The 24,585-nt window shown below is 39.5% G+C and overlaps 1 protein-coding gene across 2 annotated transcripts in view; it reads left to right on the top strand.

Annotated features, from left to right (window-relative positions):
• NBAS (NBAS subunit of NRZ tethering complex) overlaps positions 1 to 24,585 on the top strand; it is a 341,832-nt gene that overhangs the window by 297,133 nt on the left and 20,114 nt on the right. For both annotated transcript variants that reach the window (XM_082672572.1, XM_082672571.1), the window contains 2 exons: positions 17,032 to 17,171; positions 20,843 to 20,981. In XM_082672572.1, the coding sequence (XP_082528698.1) occupies positions 17,032 to 17,171; positions 20,843 to 20,981 (279 nt within the window). The remainder of the gene's footprint in view (positions 1 to 17,031; positions 17,172 to 20,842; positions 20,982 to 24,585) is intronic.

Here is a 24,585-nt window from a genome sequence, read left to right as displayed (position 1 = left end):
TCATACACTTCAAACTAATACAACACTGCAAGTCAACTATGCTTCAATTAAAAAAAAAAACTACCATAATGGCTTAATTATGTTATTCGTTTGTAGACTTCTTCAAAATAAATTAAATCACTGAGTGTCTCCTCCTTCTCCTCCTTTAAAAGTTAAGTTTTCTATGTCAGCCTCGCCTTGCTTATTCAGATCTATTTTGGAGGGCAAGTGAATTTGGTAGGGGAACGCTGCCTTATAAAATAGCTGTTTGCTATTTAGAAAATGAATGCAAAAAATTTGTAACATCAGAATGGAAGTAGCAACAACCTCTGGAATGCTGTAGAACTATGCCCATAGTTTAAATTTGAGGTAGTCTTCATTACTGTTTTTAAAAAACTATGTTATCTCTCACTAGACCAGTAGAAAGATTGGCGCGCTGGGGGACAAATCATATGCATGTGTCTCCATCCTCCCTCCACTGTTGTTTATGATCTCGGAGAAGATTCTTAAACTGTGAGCCTTGGCTGCTTGGTATGTAAAATGGAGCCTTGAACCAGAGGAGTCAGGATGGTTTGCTCACCTCTGTCATTTCTTCGACAGAGGTCGTCTTCATCTCCATATCCCAAACACCTAGAAGACCCCAAAGTGTTGATTGCACAGGCTCTCATTTTCTTAATTTCTCCCTATCTCCTTCTCCATCCTCAAAGGTAATATTAAGGATAGAGACAGTCTTACAGTGTAAAGATAAGAATAGGCAATGACATTGCAACGTTCAATTACCAGAAAACGTGGGACTGCTACCTTCACTGAGGCTGGTAATCCTCTTAGGCAGACTTTGCATACATCAAATAGGGACTTAATATTTAATTATCCTCAAGGTGCCCAAAGTAGTGATCCCGCTAATCAGTGTGTTGCTGGGAAACCAGCCAGCTCCTGCAGAATACGGGCCCTCATTTTTCAACAGCTTGAAAGGCCTTCGTTTCCGTCCCAGAAATATGCCCCAGCTTGGTGAGCAGCAGGGAGACAGAGGGGAGGGAGGAAGGTAGAGGGGGAGGGGAATGAATGTAATGTGTTAATTCCCTTGGTACAATTTATCTGAGTTTTTCAGGTTTTGTAATTTTCTAGTTAACTGGTACATGAAAAATATGGGTCAAAATACTGATGTTTCCTTAAAAAATTTCATACCCCATCACCTCAATTTTTTTTTCTGTTTTTATGTAAAAAAGAACATGTGGCTTAGAGTTTCATTTCACTTCGTAAAATTTCAGTCTGTCTGAATTTGTGGTTGTAAGTGATCAACAGAAAGAATTAGTTTAAGACAACTTCTAACCTCATTACAAATTCATTTATGCATGGAAGGATACATTAGCCCTTCTCATCAGAGGCCAGCTTGGCTTCATTTGCCAAAACATCAACAAAATACTCACTTCCTTGTCAGACAGAGCTCCGACAAAGATCAGTAGGAAAAGTTAAGTGTGCAAAGCTATATTTAGTTCATTACAGAAGAATTACTGTTACCTTAAATGTCTTCAGAGCTAAGACTCATTGCCATAAATGATTTTCTTAAATATAGGATAATATTTGATGTTAAAAATATGTGTTCACACGAGTACTTCTCTAATAGCCATGAAATCACAAATTCCTAGAACTGGAAGACACGTTCAAAAGCATCCTTGTTCAGTAGTCACATTTTATAGAGAGGGATGTGGATGTCCAAAAAGGAAGAAGTTACGTCCTCAGATTTTAGCATAAATGTCACCATTTCCAAAATGACTACATCCACCCAGTCACAACCTATTTTATGAGCATTTTTCTCTTCTAATCACTTACCCCTATCTGCTAACTTCTTCCCCTCTATCTGTCTGTCTATTTATTATGTGATGTCTTTCTTCTTCCATTAGAATATAAATTCCATGAGAACAGGGATCTTACAGACACTCAGTAAGTATTTGTTGAATAAATGAATATTAAATCTTAAAAAACATGTCCAAGGTCACCTTTAAAGTGGCAAGGCCGAGACTCCTGACGTTCAGTCCGACATTCTTGCCATGAATGATGATTAGACCATGCTGCTTCCCCCTTACATGCAAATAAAATGATTTGCTTGGAATAATGCAACTGTTTCCTTAGAGAGTGGCCTGGTGCTTTTAGATTGGTACTATTTTGTATTAACTTGCCGTATTTTGCCGATGGTGATTTCTGACCAGCTAGTTGCTTCTCATGTGGAAGCAAACAAATCAGAAGCACGTTGGTCCACATATGAAAAAGAAATCAATGTGCCTTTCTTCCTAAAATGATTAAAGTTAAGCGAACATCCGTATCACTGGGTTCTGCAAATGTTTGGAGACCTTGAGAAGGTCCTTCCTTATGAAAAATGGGTTCTTCCTTTAAAGATTTCACCCTCTTGTCACTGGCATCACTGGGGGAAGATAAGGAGACTGTGGACTGTGTCTGTCCTAAGTGCACATCACTGCACTTCATCTTTAAAACAGCCTTGCAAAGTAGTTACCGTTTGCTGTGTTTTAGATGAGGTCACGTGACCTAGAAGATGAGGTTACATGACCTGCACAGCTTGTGAGCTATAGAACTGGAGTTCACATCCAGTTCTGTGTGATCTGGAAGCCTGTGTTCTTTTTGGCCCTATAGTACTCCTCTTCCTATTTGCCAGGGGAATACATTCAGCAGTAACATTTTGGTAGCATGCTCTGCTGTCCTTTTCTCTTCCCACTGTCACTTTATGTGGATTGGATGTGATTAAGTGTGAGAACTCAGGAGTTTGATTCAGAGAACAGGAAACATTGCTTCATCTTTTAGCATTTTTCACTCTCTCAATACACAACATTACATGTGTTAATTGCTGCTCAGTTAAAAAATTCTGAAAAATGTGCCTAATAAGTGCTGTTTGAACTGTACGCTATGTGAAATATTCATCGAAGATTCTTCAAGCGTCGATTATGCACCTTTCACTGTGCTACTCTCTGGGGTTAGAAAAAGAGACAAAGCAAATGGTAGTAAAGCGTTTGGGCTCTTCACCAGGTAGACCTGCATTCAAATCCCAGTTTCACCACTGACTAGCTCTGGGGACTTGAACTAGTTACTGACCCTCTTACAACCTCAGTTTCCTCATGTGTAAAATGGGAATAATATGTGTGAGGGTTACATGGAATCGCACGTGCAGAGCTCTGACGCCGGTCCAGGTAGATGGGCGCTGTTGGCGTGGGGACTCCTGTCCGACGGAGAATGTAGATTTGTGAGCAGAGAAGCAAGTCCTCTAAGTGCTTCGGTGCTGTGGTAAAAGTCTGCACGCTGCGTGGGCTCAGGAGGGCAGGCAGCTGTTCTGTCTGGAGGTGGTGAGGAAGACTGCTCTGAGGAGGGCATTCTTGACTGAGTTCAGCACAGCTGGGTGTACGGTGTGGAAGCAGGAGCCACTGGGAGATGAAACTGGAGAGAAGCAGGTCCGACGGTGGAGCCGCCCCCGTGTCCTGCTCAGCTTTTACCCCAGTGACCCTAAGGCCTCCCGGAAAATTGGTGCCCAAGAAGCAGCGTGATCAGATCCGGGCTTTAGGAGAAGCCGTCTGACCTCTGCGTGAACACGGGACTGGAGGGGCACCAGTTAGGGGACAGAGGCTGTGGTCAGGTTGCCTGACCTTGGCCCTGAACTTTGTATCAGCTTCGAAGATGGAAGAGGATAGAAAAGAGAGCTGAAGGAGTTTCTACCAGTGGACTCAGTGACTGCTTGGGTGCAGGGGATGAGACACGAGTCCAGTGCCTTTCTGATTTCTGCTAAAGTTACCAGGGAGGAAGTGGTGCTCCTTAGCTAGCTAGGAAATACAGAAGAACCCGGTTTTGTGGAGAAAGACACGAAGTTCAGGGCTGTCAGTAGTGTGTTTTAAATCTCAACAGCACTTTTTTGAGGAGTGGGGGTGAAATAGGGAGGCCCTGTTTATCCCCTTCACGCAGGCAGATTGTCCTCATAGCCTTACGTGTGCCTTAGTTCACAGCGACCACCTCCTGGGAAATAAACTTGAGTTTAGTAAATGTCACTGCATGGGGATGGCTTTGACTCCATCACAGGGCACCCTTCCCCGGGGTCTGCTCAGCCCAGTTGGCTTTGTTTATAGTGGGGCAGTTATATCCAAGTGCCCTTTGCTTAGTAGCAGTCGTGCTCCCAAGGAGCTGCATTGCTATTGTCTCTTCATTCCTCTAATGCATTAGAGGGAAAAGTTGAAGAAAAATAGGGGGAAAGAAGCAGGAAACGTACAAGTGTTTGAATACCGGAGGGTGGTGTGGATGTGAGGTAGTTGGATGTAAGTTCTCTAATTTTTTTAACTTTTCATTTTGAAAATTTTATATTTAATACCAAAAAAATGTCAACTATACAAAGAATTTTACATATTCTTCATGTTGGTTCACCAAATATTACCATCTCAGATGACTACAGCTAACACTGATACAATACCTTATCTTTTTTACCCATCATTCAGATTTTGTCAGTCGGCCCCCTAATGGTTTTTTCTGATCCATGTCCGGTGCAGGTCACACGTTGCACTTAATGCCATGTCTCCTTAGGGTCCCGTAATCTGAAATAGTTCCTCATTCTTCCCCCCCCCCCTTTTATGACCTTGACATTTTTTAAAAAGCACTGGCCAATTATTTTATAAAATACCACTAAATTTGACTTTGTCTGAGTTTTGTTCGTGTATTCAAGTTGTGCTTTTTTTTTTTTTCCTGCGGTACGTGGGCCTCTCACTGATGTGGCCTCTCCCGTTGCGGAGCACAGGCTCCGGACGCGCAGGCTCAGCGGCCATGGCTCACGGGCCCAGCCGCTCCGCGGCATGTGGGATCTTCCCGGACTGGGGCACAAACCCGTGTCCCCTGCATTGGCAGACTGACTCTCAACCACTGCGCCACCAGGGAAGCCCAAGTTGTGCATTTTTGGTGAGAATACCACAGAAGTGATTTTGGGTCCTTCCCACTACATTATCTTAGGAGATATACAGTACTGTTGTGTTCCTTTACTGACAGTGTTCATTTTGATCACTTGATTGAGGTGGTGTCAACCATATTTCGTCTATATAAAATTACCTTTTTTCCCTTTGGGATTAATACATGTCTTGTGTTGAGGTACTTTGAGATTGTGTAAGGACTGTTTCTCGCCGTACTTTCACCAGCTAATTTTAGCATGCATTGATGACTGTCGCCTGAGTTAATGATCACTGTGGTGTCTCCCAAATGGTATTTTTTATCATTTGTTCTCCCCTGTATGTATTTATTCATTCATTTATTTATTTACATCACTACAAGCTCAAGGATTCTCATTTTGTTGTGCGGTTGTAATCTATTACTATCGCCATTTTAATGCTTTGCTCAGGTCTTCTCCTGCATCCTTTTGACTTGTGCCCATCCCATCACTGTTTGAACCACAGATGTTCGAGACCCTCTTACACTTTCCCTGCCTGGAACTGGATTCAGTCATTGACTTTAAAGAGCTTGATTTTTTAAATAAAGAGTGACATTTAGAAGCCAAGACTCGGGTGCTAGGTGTACTCATTGATGCAGTGGCATTATAGTTTCTAGATCCTCTTAGGGGACAGAGCACACATATGTCTACATCTATTTTTATGTCTGTCTATATTCATTTTCAAAACCATGAGTCTGTATTGATTCTTCCAATTCCAATCCAATTCCACACAGTTTAGTTTTCTCTCTTTCCTTATTTGTGAACTCCTTTCTCTGTCAGTGAGAAACTTGACTCTCATTATCCACAATGTATTTATTTATTTGCTTAATCCTAGAGTACACATAAAGTAGTTCTGGAAATTCCAGCCAACTTACTAGCTAGAATATTTGTGTAGAGCTCTTTTTGTCTTTAGCCTTAGAGTAATAGTACTCAGAAATCTTTTTTCAAGGTTACTTCTTCCCTCTCTCTCTCCCTCCCTCCCCTTCTCTCTCTCTCTTTTTCACGCGCGCACACACACACACACACACACCACCTCCACTGTGGTTTGCTTATTCACTTAGAGATTAATTTTATATCTATTTGTATGGTTTTTGCTGTTCGTGTTTATTTCAATTATGGATCCACTTTCTGAATATGTGACACATTTACGTGGAATGTGAGAGAACATTCTTTGGAGTTTGGCATGCTTCCTTTTTCACTTACGATACTTTGAAGTTTAGACACTCTTGGCCTGTAATTGTGCTGAATGTATGGGTTTTATTTAGTTTATTCTTGTTCTTTTTGTTTTGGAGGATATGTGGGTATTCTATATAGAGAATATATAGGAGGCCACATAACTCAATGGCCACCATTTTCTTCTACTACGCATAATTCTCTGGATAACTTCTAACTGTAATAAAAATAGATTCAAAATAAAAACTCTGGTCATTACAGCAGAAATCTGTTTTTACTTAAGCTGAGAAGATGCTTCACATACTATCAGTTTTCATGTTTTTTAGGGCCATCTATGAACCAAACATTAGGCTTTGTATGTGTATCTTATCATTCGAACATCATAATAACCCTTTTTTTTGAATAAATAATAAAAACATTTACTAGAAGTATGTTTTCCTACATCCCTACAGGTGGAAGATTTTGTCCATAGAGAAATGGCAATCAATTGTTTACAGTTGATGTTTACATGGGGATATTAGCATATTTAAAATGTTTTCAGACAAAATGAGCAGAATGTCCTGGTGTAACACAATATGCAAACAACATCACATTTTAAAATTTTTTTTTTTTTTTTTTTTTTTTGCGGTACGCGGGCCTCTCACCATTGTGGCCTCTCCTGTTGCGGAGCACGGGCTCCGGATGCGCAGGCTCAGCGGCCATGGCTCACGGGCCCAGCCGCTCTGCGGCATGTGAGATCTTCCCAGACCAGGGCACGAACACGTGTCCCCTGCATCGGCAGGTGGACTCACAACCACTGCGCCACCAGGGAAGCCCAACATCACATTTTTAAAAGATGCAGTTACTGGAATAAATTTTAGGATGTATACTGGATAGATAATTCTGTATTATGCAACATTTGAAATTAGCCGTGTTGGCAAAAAAGATGTTTCGGTGTGGACTTCCATGATTCTGGTCAAGGACGAGTCAGTGGTAGAACATGTCATTAAACACAGAACAGTAGAGAAGCTGATTATAAGACAAAGTCATGGATCCATTTTTTTAATGAGGAATTTTGTTGCTTACATAATTATCAAGGCAGTCAAATGAGCATATTTGCAAGAAAAAAAGGAAATTTCCTAAATCACAGGAAGATTTTGACGCAGGTCTCCCTGTGATATCACTATGAAACTGATACAAATCATAATAACCCTTTTGATGGAAGTGATCTTATCATTCCATTCAACACATGAGCAAATAGACTCAGAGTAGTTAGGAAATCTTTATAGTACCTCTGCTAAAACATAGCAGAATGATGTATAATAATGAACTACCAATACTGTGGCTGCCATAGTGGCTCAGTGTTAACTCAGTGTTAGATACCTATAGAGGTGTGTGTGTATGTATGCATATTGTCCTGTATTATGTTATATATTATGTTATGTTATATTATTTTCAAAGTACCCTGATAGGTTAGGCATTATTACCTTATTTTTACAAATGAAAGCACTAAGGCTTGGTGGGGTGTTTTTACATGGTCGCAGAGCTATGAGGTGGCAGGGCCGGTATTCCACCTGAGTCTGAATGATACACTACAGTGCAAGCATTTCCAGCTCCATGACTTACTCTATTAATACTGTATCAACATTAACTAAAAAACAAAGTCTGGCCTTAAAAGATTGGCTTGTATAGCAGTTCTTTAAAGTAAACATGTGTATTTATGGAGACCCTTATGGCGCGATTGATTATTTGTCCTAGAGAAAAAATTTGTAAGGCAAATCTTCTTATTTTAAAACAAAGTATTTTCCCCCTCTCATATGTCTCACTTAAAAATGTTTTCATTAAATATTATATTTAGCCGTGTGGAAATATGTATTGAAGTTACAACAGCACTTACGGAGAGTGACTATGGAATGCTTTATTGTGTAATTTCTATCTTTTGAGATACAATAAATTAAGTAGGCTGTAGAACATGGCTCGTAAGTGTGCTTGCTAGCTTTTTGTGTATGTTTATGTGTTTATGCACCGCACATACAGCCTCAAACATCTGGAAAACCCTTTGGAACTTAATTCTTTCATTGGGTTTCCCCCCCTCCCAAGGGCATGTTTGCTGTGCCCTAGGAGAGACTTTTTATGGCAATAGAGAACCATTTATTCTTGAGGAGTTCACAAATATACAGTGATATACAATATCATTTTCCTAATATACCTTAGGAGAGAAGCAGAGGCTAAATGTTTGTGCTCATCACCAGACCTAGAGGCAAAGGTGGGAAATAATTCAGTCTCTCATTTCTTTTTTCCTTATCCGTACACCCTCTCTTTGGTAGATATTCTTCCCTCCGCGTGGGCTAGGGAAAGCTGTTTGAACCTTCAGGATGTCTCAACAACACATTTTGCCTTTATTATAAGCAGTGCAAGATATAGTACTTATGAAACTCTCTCAGTAGCTACATCTATTCTTTAGTTCTCTGCCATAGAAATGGGAAAATCTCCTAGAAGATAGCTATCCTACTTTTAGTATTTAAACTTTAGTCCTATTTCCACAATTTTATGTTTTCTATTTAATAAAACTTATAAATACTCAGAAATGGACATGATCGTAATTTACGTTCTGTTTATATTCTCTTATCTAAGCATAATAATCAGTTACTATAGTTAATAGTAATAATACTGTGTACTGAGTACTTATTGTGTGCCAGATACTGGTCTAAGCACTGCTGAGATTGGTGGGCTAAGTCTAACAGCTTCTGACTAAGTCCAGCAGAAGCTTATGACTTCTTTGTCTTCTAAAAATTTGACTTTCCTTCACCAGAGAGCTTGATTAGACCCACTGGACACAACAGACAGTGTTGGCCACCAGAAACCTTATAAAAGGAGTAGCTGTAACATACAAGGGTCTAGTATTCTAGAGATCATTTCTGTTACCTTTTCATATTTCTGTATATCTATTGAAGTAGGGATTTTTGTTTGTTTTGTATTTTGAAGCCCTGTGTACAGAAAACTCAGTCTCACTTTACTGTGTTCGTGAATGGAGTTGCACAGTGCCTTGGTAACTTTAAATCAGGTGTCATCATATGAGCCTTTTAGAACAGCTCATAAACTCACATTCAGGATAGGAATATGGTGACTAATGATACTACTATCAGTAATAATCCTCTACATGTTGGTAATGGTTTTCTATTCATAAAGTACTTTCATATGCATTAATACCTTGTTCATGTTTACAGATATCTGAAGATAAGGTAAGCTGCTATCAATGCCTATAGGAAGGTGCCGATTTCAGGAGAGGTGCCTCAGTTTAAGACAGTCATGTTCACTTTCAAGCAGCCTCAGAGAAATTTAAGGTTAAAGCTGTTCTCATCTGAGAATAAGTGACTCAGTCCACTTTTTCAAGGACAGTGACTCTGTGTCTGATAAGGAGGCTGCAGCTGCTTGACAAATTGACTTACCTCAAGGGCTAAAGTCACCCAGTTCAATGAGGAGAGAAACATCAGTTTCAGACAAAAGGGAAAGAAATATTCTTATGTTTGAGTCACATTCGAATTTTGCCCTTTAAAATCCTGTGATACTTAGTTACTGGTGTCAGTATGGAGTCGTCACCAACTCTATGGTGCCTGTAAAATAGTGAACATTTTCACCCCCTGCTCACTGGGGAAGGGACAGAAGTGTTAAAACAGATACATGTTCCTTTTGTTTTCACTGGGGAAAAGGACAAGATAAAACAAAGTGTAGGAAAAAAAGATAGCAATTTCTCTCAATTTTATTTTTACTGCTCTTTGGAAGGCATGCTTAAGAGTCATTTCAAATACTCTAATTGTTGCACAAATAAATGAGACTTTAAAAAGAGATAAAAGTTAGCCCATGATTCCATTATCCTAAAATAGCCATGTTTCTTTGTATTCTTTTTCTGTCCTGCCTAATCTATAGGCGTAATTCTTGTTAGAAGAAATCGTGGCACACATCCAGCTTCCTGTTTTTTTATGTCTAGCATATTATATAGATGATAATATAAATAATACCCATCATTATTGTGTGCCTACCCTGTGCCAGCCTCTTGCTGGCTATCTTATTTGTATCCTCTTATTTAATGTTCACAACCGTGATATAGATATGAAGGATCTTCATCTCACAAAAGAGGAAATTAAGCCTCAGAAAGGCCCAGTAATGTCTCCAAAATAAACATTTTTCTGTATTGCTCTGACTTTACCAACACTGTTTTAAAAGCTGCACATTTAATTGAATTGCCCTTTATTATTTATTTTAGAGTCTCTTTATGGTAGTATGTTATGAAGTATGCTATGAAGTCCTTATGAAGTATGTTGGAGCATTTGACAGCCACCTACAGTTAGTTTTTCCTCTCCTTTAAAATACATTCTGTAGTCATTTCATATTCTGTTTGGACACTGAAGTCATTTCTCTGTACCTCTTATACTTTTATGAAATATATTTAGATACTGGGAATATATATTTCAATACGGACTGCAGTACTTCTCAGAAAAGAGAGAATCTGGTTCTTTCATAGGTCCACGTTCATGCTCAGCCAGGTGCCTTGTTTTGGGGTATTTTAGGGAATTTTAGTTCCCATGATATTAATATAAATCACATGCTCTCACAACCTCTGTAAGCCTCTGAGATGTGTTTGCTTTAACTTTTATTGTCTCAGAGCAATACTTCTCTTCCTAAATTTTTTTTTTAGATAATTTGTCAGATTTATGACATAGTGATTTTCTTCAACTGAAAGTTGTTTAAATTTTTTTTACCATTAATGAGCACTATTACTAGTTGTGATATGAAAATATATTGGGACAAAACCATCTTATAGAAAGTATGTAGATAACATCAATATTTTTATTATATTTTTTACCAAAAAATGTGTATTGATCATTTGCTGTGCTTCATGTTCCCTGCTGATCACTAGGATTTTAATTATAGCTGACTTTTTTAACACTAAAAATTTGAAGGCATTTTCACTAAAATTAAAACCAAAACAAGAATGCCCAATATCATTATTATTTTTCAGCATCCTAGTCAATGTAGCAAGACAAGAAACAGAAGTAGGAGCTATAACTTTTTAAAAAGTCAAAATTACCATTATTATAGATTGTATCATCCTAATTTCTGGAAAACCCAAGAAAAATACTGAAAATGACTAGAAGTAATAAGTGGAACTTATTATAAGGGCTGAAATCAATGATAGAAGAATACATAGTATATGTGAAAATAACTCAAGTCACTGGTATAGGGGCTTAGTATATATGGGTGTAATTATAAAGACGTACCTTTTTTTTTTTTTTTTTTTTTTTTTTTCCCGGTACGCGGGCCTCTCACTGTTGTGGCCTCTCCCGCTGCGGAGCACAGGCTCCGGATGCGCAGGCTCAGCGGCCATGGCTCACGGGCCCAGCTGCTCCGCGGCATGTGGGATCTTCCCAGACCGGGGCACGAACCCGTGTCCCCTGCATCGGCAGGCGGACTCTCAACCACTGCCCCACCAGGGAAGCCCAAAAGACGTACCTTTTTAAACTTAGTGTGTCATCATTTTCTTAAATAAATTTTACAGTAAATATTACTCTTCAAAAGAAGAAGTATTAACTCTTTGGTCATCTAGAAAACCATGTTTAGGAACCTTCACTTAATACTCTTTTCTAAAGAACAGAGTTTGGCATTAAGATAGACTAGTCTTGGACTCTTTCCCAGCAGGATGGGTTGTAAACGTCTCAAAAAACTGCTGAGAGACAATTCTCCATGGATTTCTCACATTTCTCCAAGTCTTGTGAGCAGAGGCACTTTGCTTATTCCTGGATCTTCACGGTTTTCTCTTATGTTTTTTTTCCTAAAGATTTATAGTTTTACATTTAACATTTAATACATTTAAATCTCTTATCAACTTTGAATAATTTTTGCATTAAGTGTAAGGTTTGGGTTGAGGTTTATTTCCCTTTTTTGCCTAGGGATATCCATTTCCTCCAGCACCATTTGTTGAAAACACTATCTGGCCTCCAATGAAATGCTTATGCCCTTGGTCAAAAATAAGTTGGGTATATTTGCTGCTGGGTTCTCTATTCTTTTCTTTTGATCTTTGTCTCTATCGTTCTACCAATACCACTTATCTTTCTTACTGTAGCTAAATAATAAATCTCAATATCAAGTAGAGGTATTCCTCCCACCTTATTCTTCTTTGTCAAGATAGTTTTAGCTATTCTAGGGAATGTCTTTCCATTTACATTTTATAAAAGCTTGTCTAAATCTACAAAAAACCGTTCTGGGATTTTGATAGACATTGTATTAAACCTGTAGATCAGTTTAGAGAGAATTGACATCTTTACTAGGTTGAGTCTTTCCATCCATGAACACACTGTATCTCTTCATTTATTGATTTCTTTCATCAGCATTTTATATTTTTTTAGGATATATATCCTGAACATGTAAATTTTAACATTTTCTTTGAAGCAATTATAAATGGTATTATGTTTTTATTGTCAGTTTTCACTTGTTCATTGTTAGTATATAGAAATGAGGTTGATTTTTCTGTGTTGATTTTGTCCTGTGCCTTTGCTGACTCATTCATTAGTACTAGGGTTTTTTTGTTTTTTTTTTTAAGTAGATCTCTTGAATTTTCTATGTAGACAACCATGTTATCTGCAAATAGAACTTTATTTTTTTCTTTCTAATATGTATGCCTTTTATTTATTTTTCTTGCCTTGTTGCAGTGGCTAGAGCTCCTAGTATGATGCTAAATAAGAGTGGTAGGAGTGGACTTCCTTGTCTTGGAGTATAATGTGGAACTATCACTTCTGTTTGGGCCACTTTACCTTTCTGCTTTTAAATATCATTGCCTTGATTATCAGTTGGTGTTATAATCTTTACTTTAATCATCAAATATAATTTAGAAAATTTATATAAAAAAGAATAGTCTATTGTATTTACCCATATTTCTGCTTTTTGTATTCTACGTTCTTCCTTCTGATGTTCCAAAGTTCCTTCTTCTATCATTTCCTTTCTGTTTGAAGAGCTTCCTTTAGCTAGTTGTTAAGATGAGGGCTGTTGGTAACAGATTCTTTTAGTTTTCCTTATCTGAAAATGTTTTTATTTTCCTTTTTTTCCTAAAGGGTAGTTTTTCTGTATATAGAATTTTCAATTGACAGTTCTTTTAACACTTGAAGAATATTGTGCCACTTCTTTCTGGCCTCCATCGTTTCAGATGATTAATCCCGTTATTCAAATTGTTGTTCTTTCTTAGGTAATGTGTTGTTCTGGGCGCTTTCAAGATATTTTCCCTTGTCTTTTGTTTTCAAGAGTTTAATTGGGTTGTGTCTTGGAATGGATTTCTTTGGACTTACCCTTTCTGGGGTTAGCTCAGCTTCTTGAACATGTAGATTCATATCTTCCACCAAATTTGAGAAGTTGTTAGATATTATTTCTTAAAATACTCTTTCAGCTCCACTTTCTTTCTCCCTTTCTTCTGGAATTCTGAGAAATGACCTTACCTGCGATGTCTTCTGTTTCTAGGTGAGGAGTCAGGAAACACTGGGTCTAAGTGTCTTCCTTCTGTTGGTGAAGGAACACAAGATACCCTCCTGCTGCATTGTTCCTCAAGTCCTAGGGTCCCAAACTAGTTTGCTTTCTTTTTTCCTACCTTTAAGAGTTCTCATTTGGTGTCTCATTATTTTCATAGTTTATAGTTGTGCTTAGCAGAGAGGAGTAGGGAAAAATGGGTCAAAGCCATTTTGTCCAAGCTGGAAGTTCCTTGTATATGTTTACCTTTTATATTTCTTTATACAAAAATTCATTTTGAGTTTTAGTTACCAGAATTTATTTTTAAAGCCTTATAGACATGATGAACAAGATAAGCTTATGTTATTTTGTTAAGTTTTGATAAATTTAGTTATTTTAATATGTGGACACAAGTCCTAGATGAACACTTGTATATCAGAGTATATAATGATTATCCAACAAAGTATATTCTTTATCATGTGTTAAAAAAAAAAAAACATGTGCTCAAGTTCATTTTTAGGCCCATTTTCTTCTCAAATAAGGTAAAGCTTTCATAGCTACAGCGATAGAATTTAAAACTGCTTTCTTAAGAGCTGAGTAATAACAATTTGACATCCTTTTTGATAACAAGCGAGTATGCAAGTGTCCATACACAAAATGGATAATTGTGTTAAGTTACTACATTTTTCACATTTGTATTTTAAACACGGGTGTCAATACTCTGAAAAATAAGTTACTAATAATTGAAATGATTAGTGAGGATTCAGGAGAAAATGTTTCCTGACAAAGCCATACTCTTACAATTCTGTGTACATGTGAGAAGGGCATTGTACAAAACACTTATTAGCAAACACATTTTTTAAAATGGAAACTAATATTTGTATACTAATATAAAAACAAACAGAGAGAGATCTAATTTATAGTTTCTAGTTTCTCTTTCCTTCCCTTATGATACAGTTCATGCCCTAAAAATTTACAAGCTATTATAGTTTCTGAAAAGAAAGAAATCTAAATGATATTGAAAACATGAATCACTTTTTCCTAATCTCTTCATTTTCATGATATGGCTGCATTTCATGTAAGGGAGAATCATCTTGTTATTAATTATACTGCAGTTAATTAAAGAAACTGGAATATTGGCACTGCTGGGAGACAGAGCATTCAGTTGTTTAAAAAATATTTTTTTAAGCACAAAACCTTCTCTACAAATAAACTCAGATTATAACTCAGAAAGAAGAAAGCAGCCATTTACCCTGCTGCGGACCTCCAGACACCTCCTTAGAACTCCTGGGACATCAGGCATTTTGGGAGCCCAATTTTCAGACGAGGAAAAATGAGACTCAAAACAAGGGACTTTATTGAAATCACATAGCTAACCGCAAGGCATCATCGGTTGAAACATAATGTCAATACACATGCTACCTCCGGGTCTTTTTTAGTGATTTCCTTTTGGTGGGATCTTTTTTTTAAACCTTACATCTATCTCCAATAAAAAAAGAACAGCCAAAAATTTATGGTAACTCCATGAATATTTAATATAGTTCTGCGTTACAAGATTTTATAAATAAATTATCTTCATTCATTTGTATATCCATTCATTATTTCATCCATTCACTGAATAAGTACGGTACATTTACTCTATATCAGGTATTATTTTACGTAGTGGGGATAAACCAGTGAACAAATAAGTTTCTGTTTTCTCAAACAAATATGCAGTATGTCACGTACTTGTAAGTGCTAAGAAGGAAAATAAAGATGAGGGAGGTAGATAGGGGTGGGGGAATATGCTACTTTGGGGGGGGGGTAGTTACGCAGTGTGTTCCCTCAAAAAGTGACATTTGAGAGATTTGAAAGAAATGAGAGAATGAGCCATGCAGGTATCTGAAGAAAGAATGTGCCAGGCAGAGGAAGCAGATCCAAGTTCCCCAGGTGGAAGCAGGAGTGATGAATGCACAGAGCGCCTGGGAGGCCCCAAGGCTGGAGAGGAATTGAAGGTGGTGAGGTCAGATAATGACAGATGGATGTCTTGAGTTTGAGAGGGTTTTGGTTTTTTTTAAAACCTTTCTTTATAAATAGGCAAGAAAATATTGCCAAACTCCCAGTTAGACTACTAATTTAAATAATTCAGAGCTTCTCTAGCTTACTGAGTCCTCTAGCTTCAGAACATCCTGATCTGAGTATAATTATATATCAGCTCTGCTGCTTGCTAGCCATGTTACCAGGACAGATAAGCCCGTTTCTTCATCTGTAGATTGAGGTTAAAAATACCTGTGCAGTTCTCCATACAAAACTGTTGGAAGGATCAGCTAACTTACTGTATTATAAAATTATTTTAAAAACAAGAAAAAGCTTTTGGGTTTTTATTCCGTGGAAGAATGACATGGGGCTTTAAGTCAGGTTTGGAAGGATCTGAATGGTCACTGTGTGAGGAAGACTCCACATGGTAATTGCCAATAATTTCATTGTACGTATCAACTTTTGTGAAAATGCAGAATTCATGTTATAACTTTTTCAGGTGACTGCTGGGGTCAGAGCCAGGGTGACCATTAAATCAAATGTTTTGGAAACATGCATTAGTATAGACAATTTAGCAAATATATAGGTAACCATCTGTTCTCATTATTCTTTCAGAGTATCATCATCTGAGTCCAAATATAGAGAGTCTATGTTGGGAGAGGCTAGGAAACAAGAGAACCAGCTTTTGGCTTACTTTTATATTTAAAACTGCTTTCTAACTTAAAAAAAAGCAAACATTTTATTCACAGAGGTGTTGGAGATATGACTTGCTTGAGGACTGCCTCAGTGTAAAAGAAGTATCATTTGGTTATTCAATGAGAGGAAAAATTAGTATTTTTAGTTGATAGACTTCTTTTGCACTAGAAATGGAGATGTGAATAAAAGTTATTTTACTTTATTTTGATTTATAGCAAAAAAAAAAATTCCATGTCAAATGTACTTTAGTAAAATCTTTACTTTCAAATTAGAGAAATTTTCTAGACAATGTGAAGATTTAGCGATACTCATTCTAAAATGAAAATTAGCAATGCAGGATAATTTAAACTAAAAACATTGGCTAACATTGAGTATGGTGAACTATTATAATTTCACATGAAACAGTTCAGTATTTTAACATAACATACATTGAATGCCAATAAGCCAGTTCTATGGAAGTCTACTTGTTTGAATTTATTTTGCTAAAGAATGTTAAGAACCTTCCTGTGACTTCGTTCTAAGCAATTTTTAACATAGATGTTTGAAGTTGGGTAAAACGTAGAGCTTTTGAAGGTTTTGGGGGGAGTAGGGGTGGGGGAGATGTTGTTGAATTTCCCCTTGACACACTGTAAAAGTTTCTGAAAGAGCATTTAATCAAAATAATCAAATTTGAATTTTTCCGGACAGCAATTCCGTGGCCTTTGCTGTGGGTTTCAAGTGTGTGTTCCGCCTTCCAGGTGGACGTAACTGACACGGAGGATGAAGAGAAGCGCTACTCGCTCTTTGTGGAGCTCCTGGAGGCCAGTCACCGAGAGGTCGAGTTCCAGCACCTGGTTTTGCTCCTGCAGGCTTGGCCGCCTGTGAAACGGGAATATACGTGAGTATTAACATAAAAGTAGACTTCTATTTGTCTAGACTCTAGGTTTAAAAAATCACTACCTTCAGAAGAGCCAATGAAAGAACTATATAAAATCAGTATAAACCTTTAGATGAAATTAGAATTGTTTTTCTTGAAATATCACAGTTTCTTTCCATTTCTCCTTACCCCTAAAGCCAAATATTTTATTCAGAAATAGACAATGCTTGATAATAACATCTGATTTAGGATGTCAGCAAAATAATTTTGTGCCAGTATTTTCACCAGGACCTGTTTTGACGCTCTTTTAACACGGCTTACAATGCTAACTTGAGAATCCATGGGGAATAAATTGATAATTCCCATGTATTGAGAACACAGTGTTATGTGCAGTTGACATACACTGTCAAGTCACACAGCAAAGCTACATGGGAAGGTGATGTTACCGAATTTTACGGATGAGAACGTGGAAGCTCAGAAGTTCAACAGCTTCAGGCAGCACCTGGCCCTGAGACAGAGGAGACAGAGTTCCAACAGCTGCTGGAACCTCCACAGCCCGTGCTGATCCTCTGTGTCAGGCTGCAGCCACCACTAGAGCTGCCCCGGTAGGCACACAGTCCCTGTGCTGCCGGCCAAGGAGTCCTTTGGAAGAAGTGGCCAGATTTCCTCTGAGCACATATGCTGTCTGTCAAGAACTGCTGCTCCTCTGGCAAAAAACGAGGGCATCCGCGCTTCTGTTGCGAATGTCTCGGCGGCCGGGACTCACCTTGCTCTTCCCGCGTCAGCCAGCACTTTGTGCACCCAGACCAGTACATGTCTCCACACCTCAGATGTACACAGAAGGATGTTTGCTCGAAATGATTCCGTGAGCAGTTCAGGAGCGCTAAGGAACATCTGGGCAAGCCCCTTTACCTTCACCCTCAGACGAGACCGTTAGGAATTCCTGAAGCAAACCAAGGAGGGGGGCATTTTGGTTTGGTTTGTTTTTTTAACCAAGTGTGTTCAGAAAGGCAAGAAGCATCTCTTAGATCTCAAGCATCTGTGGCAGCGATGGCGTGCTGACATCTGCGCTTGAGCATAGGTTCTTACCTTCACTCTAAAACCGTGCAGTGCAAGTTCCCACATCGTAAAAGCTTTGGTGTCGCTTGTGACAGTGCCTTGGAACAGCATTTCCATTTGGTTCCCAATTATCTTGGCAGAGCTGCCCCGGGACCTGAGGGTGCTTGTTAAAAACAGAGTCCCATGCTTGGCTCGCCGAGTCCAACTCTCAATACTGGGGCCTGGGCCTCAGTTTCTAAACAGCTCCTAGGAGATGATGATGGGAAACAGATGTGGGACCCACTAATTACATTGTCAGTAATGCTTCCCTTTTTTAGAAGATCGTGAGAGTTGAATTATAGATTTCTTCATACACTCAAAATGGATCTCTGAGTCTAAAGAGAATTTTTCGAATTGGAAGTATGATGCTTCCGGTAGATTAGCTAACTGTGGTTCTGCAGTTCCTTTTACTTCTGGAACACTGACCATTGCAACTCACTCACTTACCCACAAGAAGCAAACTCGGCTTACTTAAAACACTTCCTGCATTTAAAACATTTAATGCATTTGTAGACAAAAAGATACTCATTTTCAAACATATATTCTTGCTTTTGTAGTCCTGTGTGAAAGTTGTAAGTTGCTAGTAACCTGTGTTTTACAGACTTCCTTTATGAAATCATTAGCATCAGAACCAAGCATTACCAGAGTCCACTTAACCCTCTTACCAGCTGTGTCTCCTCTACCTAAGCGATAACCAGTTATACATACATATTTGACTTAATAATAAGTCAAATAAAGTCCATTTCTGCTTCTTTCCTGGCTCAAACTGGTGTTTTAGCACAGAAGAACGTATGAGGGAACACTTAAAACAGGTTCTTAAAAGTACTTGGGAATACTTTTTTTCCCCCAGATGATCCAACGTATGACTCCAGCACTTCCAGAACAACCAGAAAAGGGGAGAGGAGTGTGGGGAGCGGGGAGGGAGGGGTAGTGTGGCGATGACTGAATGTTGCCGATCAACATGGTAAAGTCAAAAATTGGACTTTCAAGAACTTTGCTTGATCCACATGACCACTAATTTACTGGTACCAACTTTGGAGTTTTGGTTTTAGTCCGTTGTCAGAACATGTATGGAAAGCATAATAGATTTGCATTAGGGAAGATCCGTAGTTTTCCTCCGGTGTATCACAGCTGGCTGGTGTAAAATACATTTTTTTAACTTTTTATTTTATATTGGAGTATAGTTGATTAACAATGTTGTGATAGTTTTAGGCATATAGAAAAATGATCCAGTTAAACATATACATGTATCCTTTTCCAAATTCTTTTCCCATTTAGGTTGTTACATAATACTGAGCAGAGTTCCCTGTGCTATACAGTAGGTCCTTGTTGGTTATCCATTTTAAATACAGCAGTGTAAATCTAAAAAGAAATGGTGCAGATGAACTTATATACAAAACAGAAACAGACTCACAGACTTGGAGAACAAACTTATGGTTACCAGAGGGGAAGGGTAGGGGGAAGGGATAGTTAGGGAGTTTGGGATTGACCTGTACACACTGGACAATATGTTTTGATAGTTGTTGTAAAAGCCACTGGGATGCACTGTGCAATTCTGCTTCAGGGAGGTGGCCTGTTAGGGAAAACCCCAGGAGAACTGAATCCACACTTTAAAGAGGAAAGCAGAGGGCGAGTCCTCTAGTGTACGAAGACTCATCCGTCAACCAGATGCTCCCTGAGCTTTGTTTGTACCTTGAAATAAGCAGCATTCGTTGTCCTCACAAGTTGTTAGTTTGAGCTGAGACACAAAGGCTTTGCCAAAGGCTGGTATTCTGAGTCCCCTTGTTGTTGCACTTGATGTTTTTCTCAGGCACAAGGAATGAAATTCTTTCCAGGGAGGGACCATCCTTTGGTGTTCGGTGGCTAGAAGCTAGTGCTGTGCTAATGAGACAACAGACTCTTAGTAAAGAGTAAAATTATTTTAAAATGTTTTAAGTAAAATCAGTACCCCAGAATGAATGTACCTTTCACTTGTCTCTTGAAATATAAATCGTGATGTTTTTATGAAGTCAAGGTAGCGGCTGCCAGAGAAGGGAAACAAAAGGCAAACTTTTGTGCTTTTATGTCTCAGAAATAAGAGAAGTAACTAGTAAGATGTGCCTGCTATTGAGAGCGATACTTCACAATGGCAAACGTCATTCATTAAGCAATGCAAGCCTGCAAGGAAAGCATTAAATTGCCTTTTCGCCGTGAGAAGAACCAAGGCCCAGAAAGGCTGGGTGGCGTCCCCAGAACAATACAACTAGGCTGAGAGTGTAGAAGTCACTTCTGTGACTCGCGCAAGCAGTCAGGGAGCCGGAATGTCAGCCTGAGCTGCTGGGCTTCAAAGCAGTCTGTACTGGTTGGCGTCCACCCACTGGCTCCATGCTGCTGGGGCACTTGTCCATACCACAGCAAGCTCTTTCCCCTCTGTGGGCTGGTGTCTTTTCTCCAAGATAGACATGAAGGAACACATCATGCAGGTTATGACTGCAATTTGCCAAAAGCATTTTACTTGAAAAAGTGGGATTTCTTTTCTATTTTAAAATTTCTTATCACAATTGTTATAAGTTTCGTCATTTCCCATGCCTTGCATTTTTCTCCCTTCGAACCAGCATAACCAATAATCCGTGGGTGAGACTGGCTACAGTGATGCTAACCAGATGTACGGTGGAGAACAAGGAAGGGCTGGGGAATGAAGTTTTGAAAATCTGCCGCTCTTTATATAACACCGAACAGATGCTCCCTGCAGAGGTGAGTGGCTATTTCAAGTGGCTTTCCTGGGGGATATCCCTTTCCTTTTCCCAGCTCTTTGGTGTAAACAATACCAGTGACTGTACTTGGGGAACATTTAGCTTAAGTTATCGGTAGGGAAAGTAAAGCCCATAATTTGTGACCGATCAAATGAAGAAAAGCAGGGCTAAAAGGATTCTTTGAGGTCATTTTCTCTTTGTTGGAGCTCTGAAGCAGTTTTCCTTTTACAAGTCCCAGAGTAGAACCCAGTTTTCTGGGTTTTTTGGGTGCCCTTTTATGTCTGACTCAAGTTTCTGTTCTAAGAGGTCACGGTAGCTCAAGTGTCCTGTCTGGCTGACCCAGGCCAGTTGGTAACATAGCAGCTACCTTAGCACTCCTCGGCAGGTAACCAGACACTCTGATTTTCACATACTTTTTTGACATCATTGTAATAAGATTGCATAACCACAATATTTATTCTCTGTGAACATGGTAAAAACTCAGCCACCTCCATGTTGACCTTGTTCTCTATTTGATCCTATAATATGTGTCCCAGAGATATTTGTGTAATATATATGTAAATTTGTACATTCTAAAATAAGCACGTATTAACTACAACCCCTGCTGTGGATCTGACCTCAGCAATGTATCGTTTGAGCAATTTACATGTCTTAAATTTAAGCCTTTGGATAATGGCACTAAACTGATCAATTGGTTTTTGAGTTTCTACCACATAGCAGGTAAACTTGAAAACAAAATTGTAAATAGGACTCTTTGAATCTTCATTGTTCACTCAAGGAAAATATTCTCTTTATGAATGCAATTGAATGAATTGTTTTCTGAATGAAGGACTGGCTAAGTGTTTTTTGATTGAATTTAAAATACTGTGTCCATTTAAAGACGTCTTCAACCACCAGGATGACAGAATTATTCTATAAAATATTTAAAGTACCAGCACCAAAGATAACTTCCCCTTGCTCCAGTAGCCTGTGATTTGCTTGTGTCAGATGCTTATCTACCTGTGATCGGCTCTGCTATATTGTGAGCACCTGGAGGGTAGGAACCATGGCTGTAGCATCTCTGTTTCACCCAAGGCAGGATTCAGCATACTGCAGAGAGTGGGGACTCAACACACTGTCTTACCCCCACCAGGGTAAGTAAATAACATGGGTTTCATCTCTGCCTTAACATAAGCTAAGATCAAGCATTGTTAGATTAGGACCAAACACCGGAAGTGTCCTACCGTCAGTTCTATTGAATCTAGGTTAGGAAGACATTATTTAGGATCTCTGGACCTCCACCTTCTCATCTCTGAAACAAGGGGTTAGAGCACATGACCTCAGCGGGGACTCTTGTTCCGACTGTTCTGTGAGGTCCCCAGTCCTGGGAGGAGCGTGACCTGAGGCTGTGTCTTCACTTCTTCATCCGTAGCACTTAGTTCACCGTCTCTCATGAGTCCATCATTCTCTTGGGGTGAGGAGTAAGGTACTGGATTGAGCCCCATTTTGAAGTGGGTCATTATCGCTTCTCTGTTCCAATTTGATGATTTGAAAGATCATCATCAAGAGCTCTGTTGCCACAGTGACTTTTCTTCATTTTTGTTTTGCTACCTTCTGTGTTTTAATTGGGTACATATGTAGATTCTTTTTCTTAGGATGCCATGATTGAAGGAACTTTGCAAATGTCGTGTACTATTTTTATTAATCACTAAATTTGCGCAAATGTGAATCAGAATGGTTTCAAAGGAAGGAACAGTATTATCATAAAATGGAAATGTCTTGTTAAGTTTATTTTACCGCATTTGGAATCTACATAGTCTCATTTCAGACTTCCATGAGATTTAATATCACTGTGGCAGTAAAATTATCCATGACTCACTTCTTTTTCCGCCAGTACCTTTGGTTGCCCTACTGCCCGGTGTGTGAGATGCGTTTGCCTGATTAGCTCTGACGGGACTTAAAGGGGCTTACTTTATCCTTCATCCCCATTTCCCATCCTCCTACCAAGTTGCCATATGTAGAGATTTGTTTTCTTTGTGGCTCTTTTCACGATCTCCTGCTGTTGCTCATGGTGCTTGTTTACTTATGGCCATGATGGTTTTGCTGATGGAAAATATTAGAGAAAGATAAAATCACTGTTTCTCACAGGTCACGTGTCCCACGGTCTTGACAGTTAACATATCCTCCTCTCAGCTTCCGTCCGTGGCAACGCGTGCAGCGTCCTCAGGAGTGGCGTATCTGGAGAACAAGAAATTGGCGACTTGGCATAAAACAAGTTCCTGGCATTCAGATGTAAAATCCCAAGTTCCATCTACTTGTGGCTGCCCCCGAGGGTCCCTGCAGAGGCGCAGCAGGAACTAGCAGGGCAGACACTGCGGCGGGTGTGTGGGAGCCCGCCCCCCAGCTCACGAGGGAGCCCAGGTGACCCCGGCTTCTCAGTCTTAGTGTGACTGTTCTCTCTCACGGCTGAGGCACTCCTGAGGACATCAAGAGCTCGATTTTTCGAATCGACGACACCCACCCCTGCACACCTTGTGCTCCACACTCTTGCTGCGGGCCCTGCCACACCTTTAGGTGCCAGATACCCCAGGACCAGTGGGAGGGTCGCGTGAGGACAGAAGGACCGCTGGTGGACCGGTCCCGCTGCTCTGACGACCGTCAGCCACAGGGCCCAGGGCATCACCATAAACCCCAGTCCACAGGGAGGACCAGCGCCCAGGGTTCTGGCCTGGCTCTGGGCCCCAGCCCACCTGCTCCTCAGCATTCAAGGCCTCTCATTGTTGTTCTGTGTCCTGATGGCCAGACAGGTTTGAGCTGCGAACATACCATATAAGGTGCTTTGTGGTTCCCTTTGCTACTTTGACCTTTCCTGCAGCTACCCACATCCCTTTATAAACATCCTAATAAACCGTCCTCTCGTAACACAGGGGGAAATACCTCGTGAGTATAGTATAGTCCTTAATTACAAGTAAGTATTTAGCCAGTAACTGTTAGCTAAGAGATAAAAAGCACTCAGTAGCTCTCATAAAATGAATTCTTCCATTCCTGGGTGTCCTTGTCTGGCTGTGGGATATCGAGCCATTATGCCGCTCAAAGGGGTGTATAGGTTATTTCCATAAATTTTTCATCAAAGCTGAGGTCAGCCAAGTGATGTGCTTCTTCCAAATATCATAAATTACTGAGAAATACCTATTTACCAATTACTGATAACTTATTGAATAAGCATATATGAGAGTTAAGAGAGAGAATACAAATAATTTGGGGTACAGTATGTACTAAGCAAGTTTGGAATACAGAGAAGGAAAAAGCTCCTTGCCCTCAAGTGAGGCAGATAGACAAATGAATGATTACAATAATACAAGATGACAGATAACGTAGGAAATATTCAACGAGGTACAGCCAGAATATAGGAGCGCCAAACCTGGGACATCAGAGGTACCATCGCAGGGAATGGAATTTTCTTGTGCCTTTGTAAGCTGAGACCTAACGATGAGTAGGGGAGAGAGAAAGAGAGAGAGACAGCAGAGGTTACATCGTGTGCGAAGACCTAGAGGTCCGTGAGAGCCTCACACTCTCTGCTGCACCCTCCACTGTGGTAGCCATGGGCCACACGTGGGTATGAAAAT

Source organism: Grampus griseus, assembly GCF_964374135.1.
Source record: "Grampus griseus genome assembly, chromosome: 15".
Taxonomy (NCBI): domain Eukaryota; kingdom Metazoa; phylum Chordata; class Mammalia; order Artiodactyla; family Delphinidae; genus Grampus; species Grampus griseus.
This window is presented reverse-complemented; position numbering and strand designations above follow the sequence as displayed.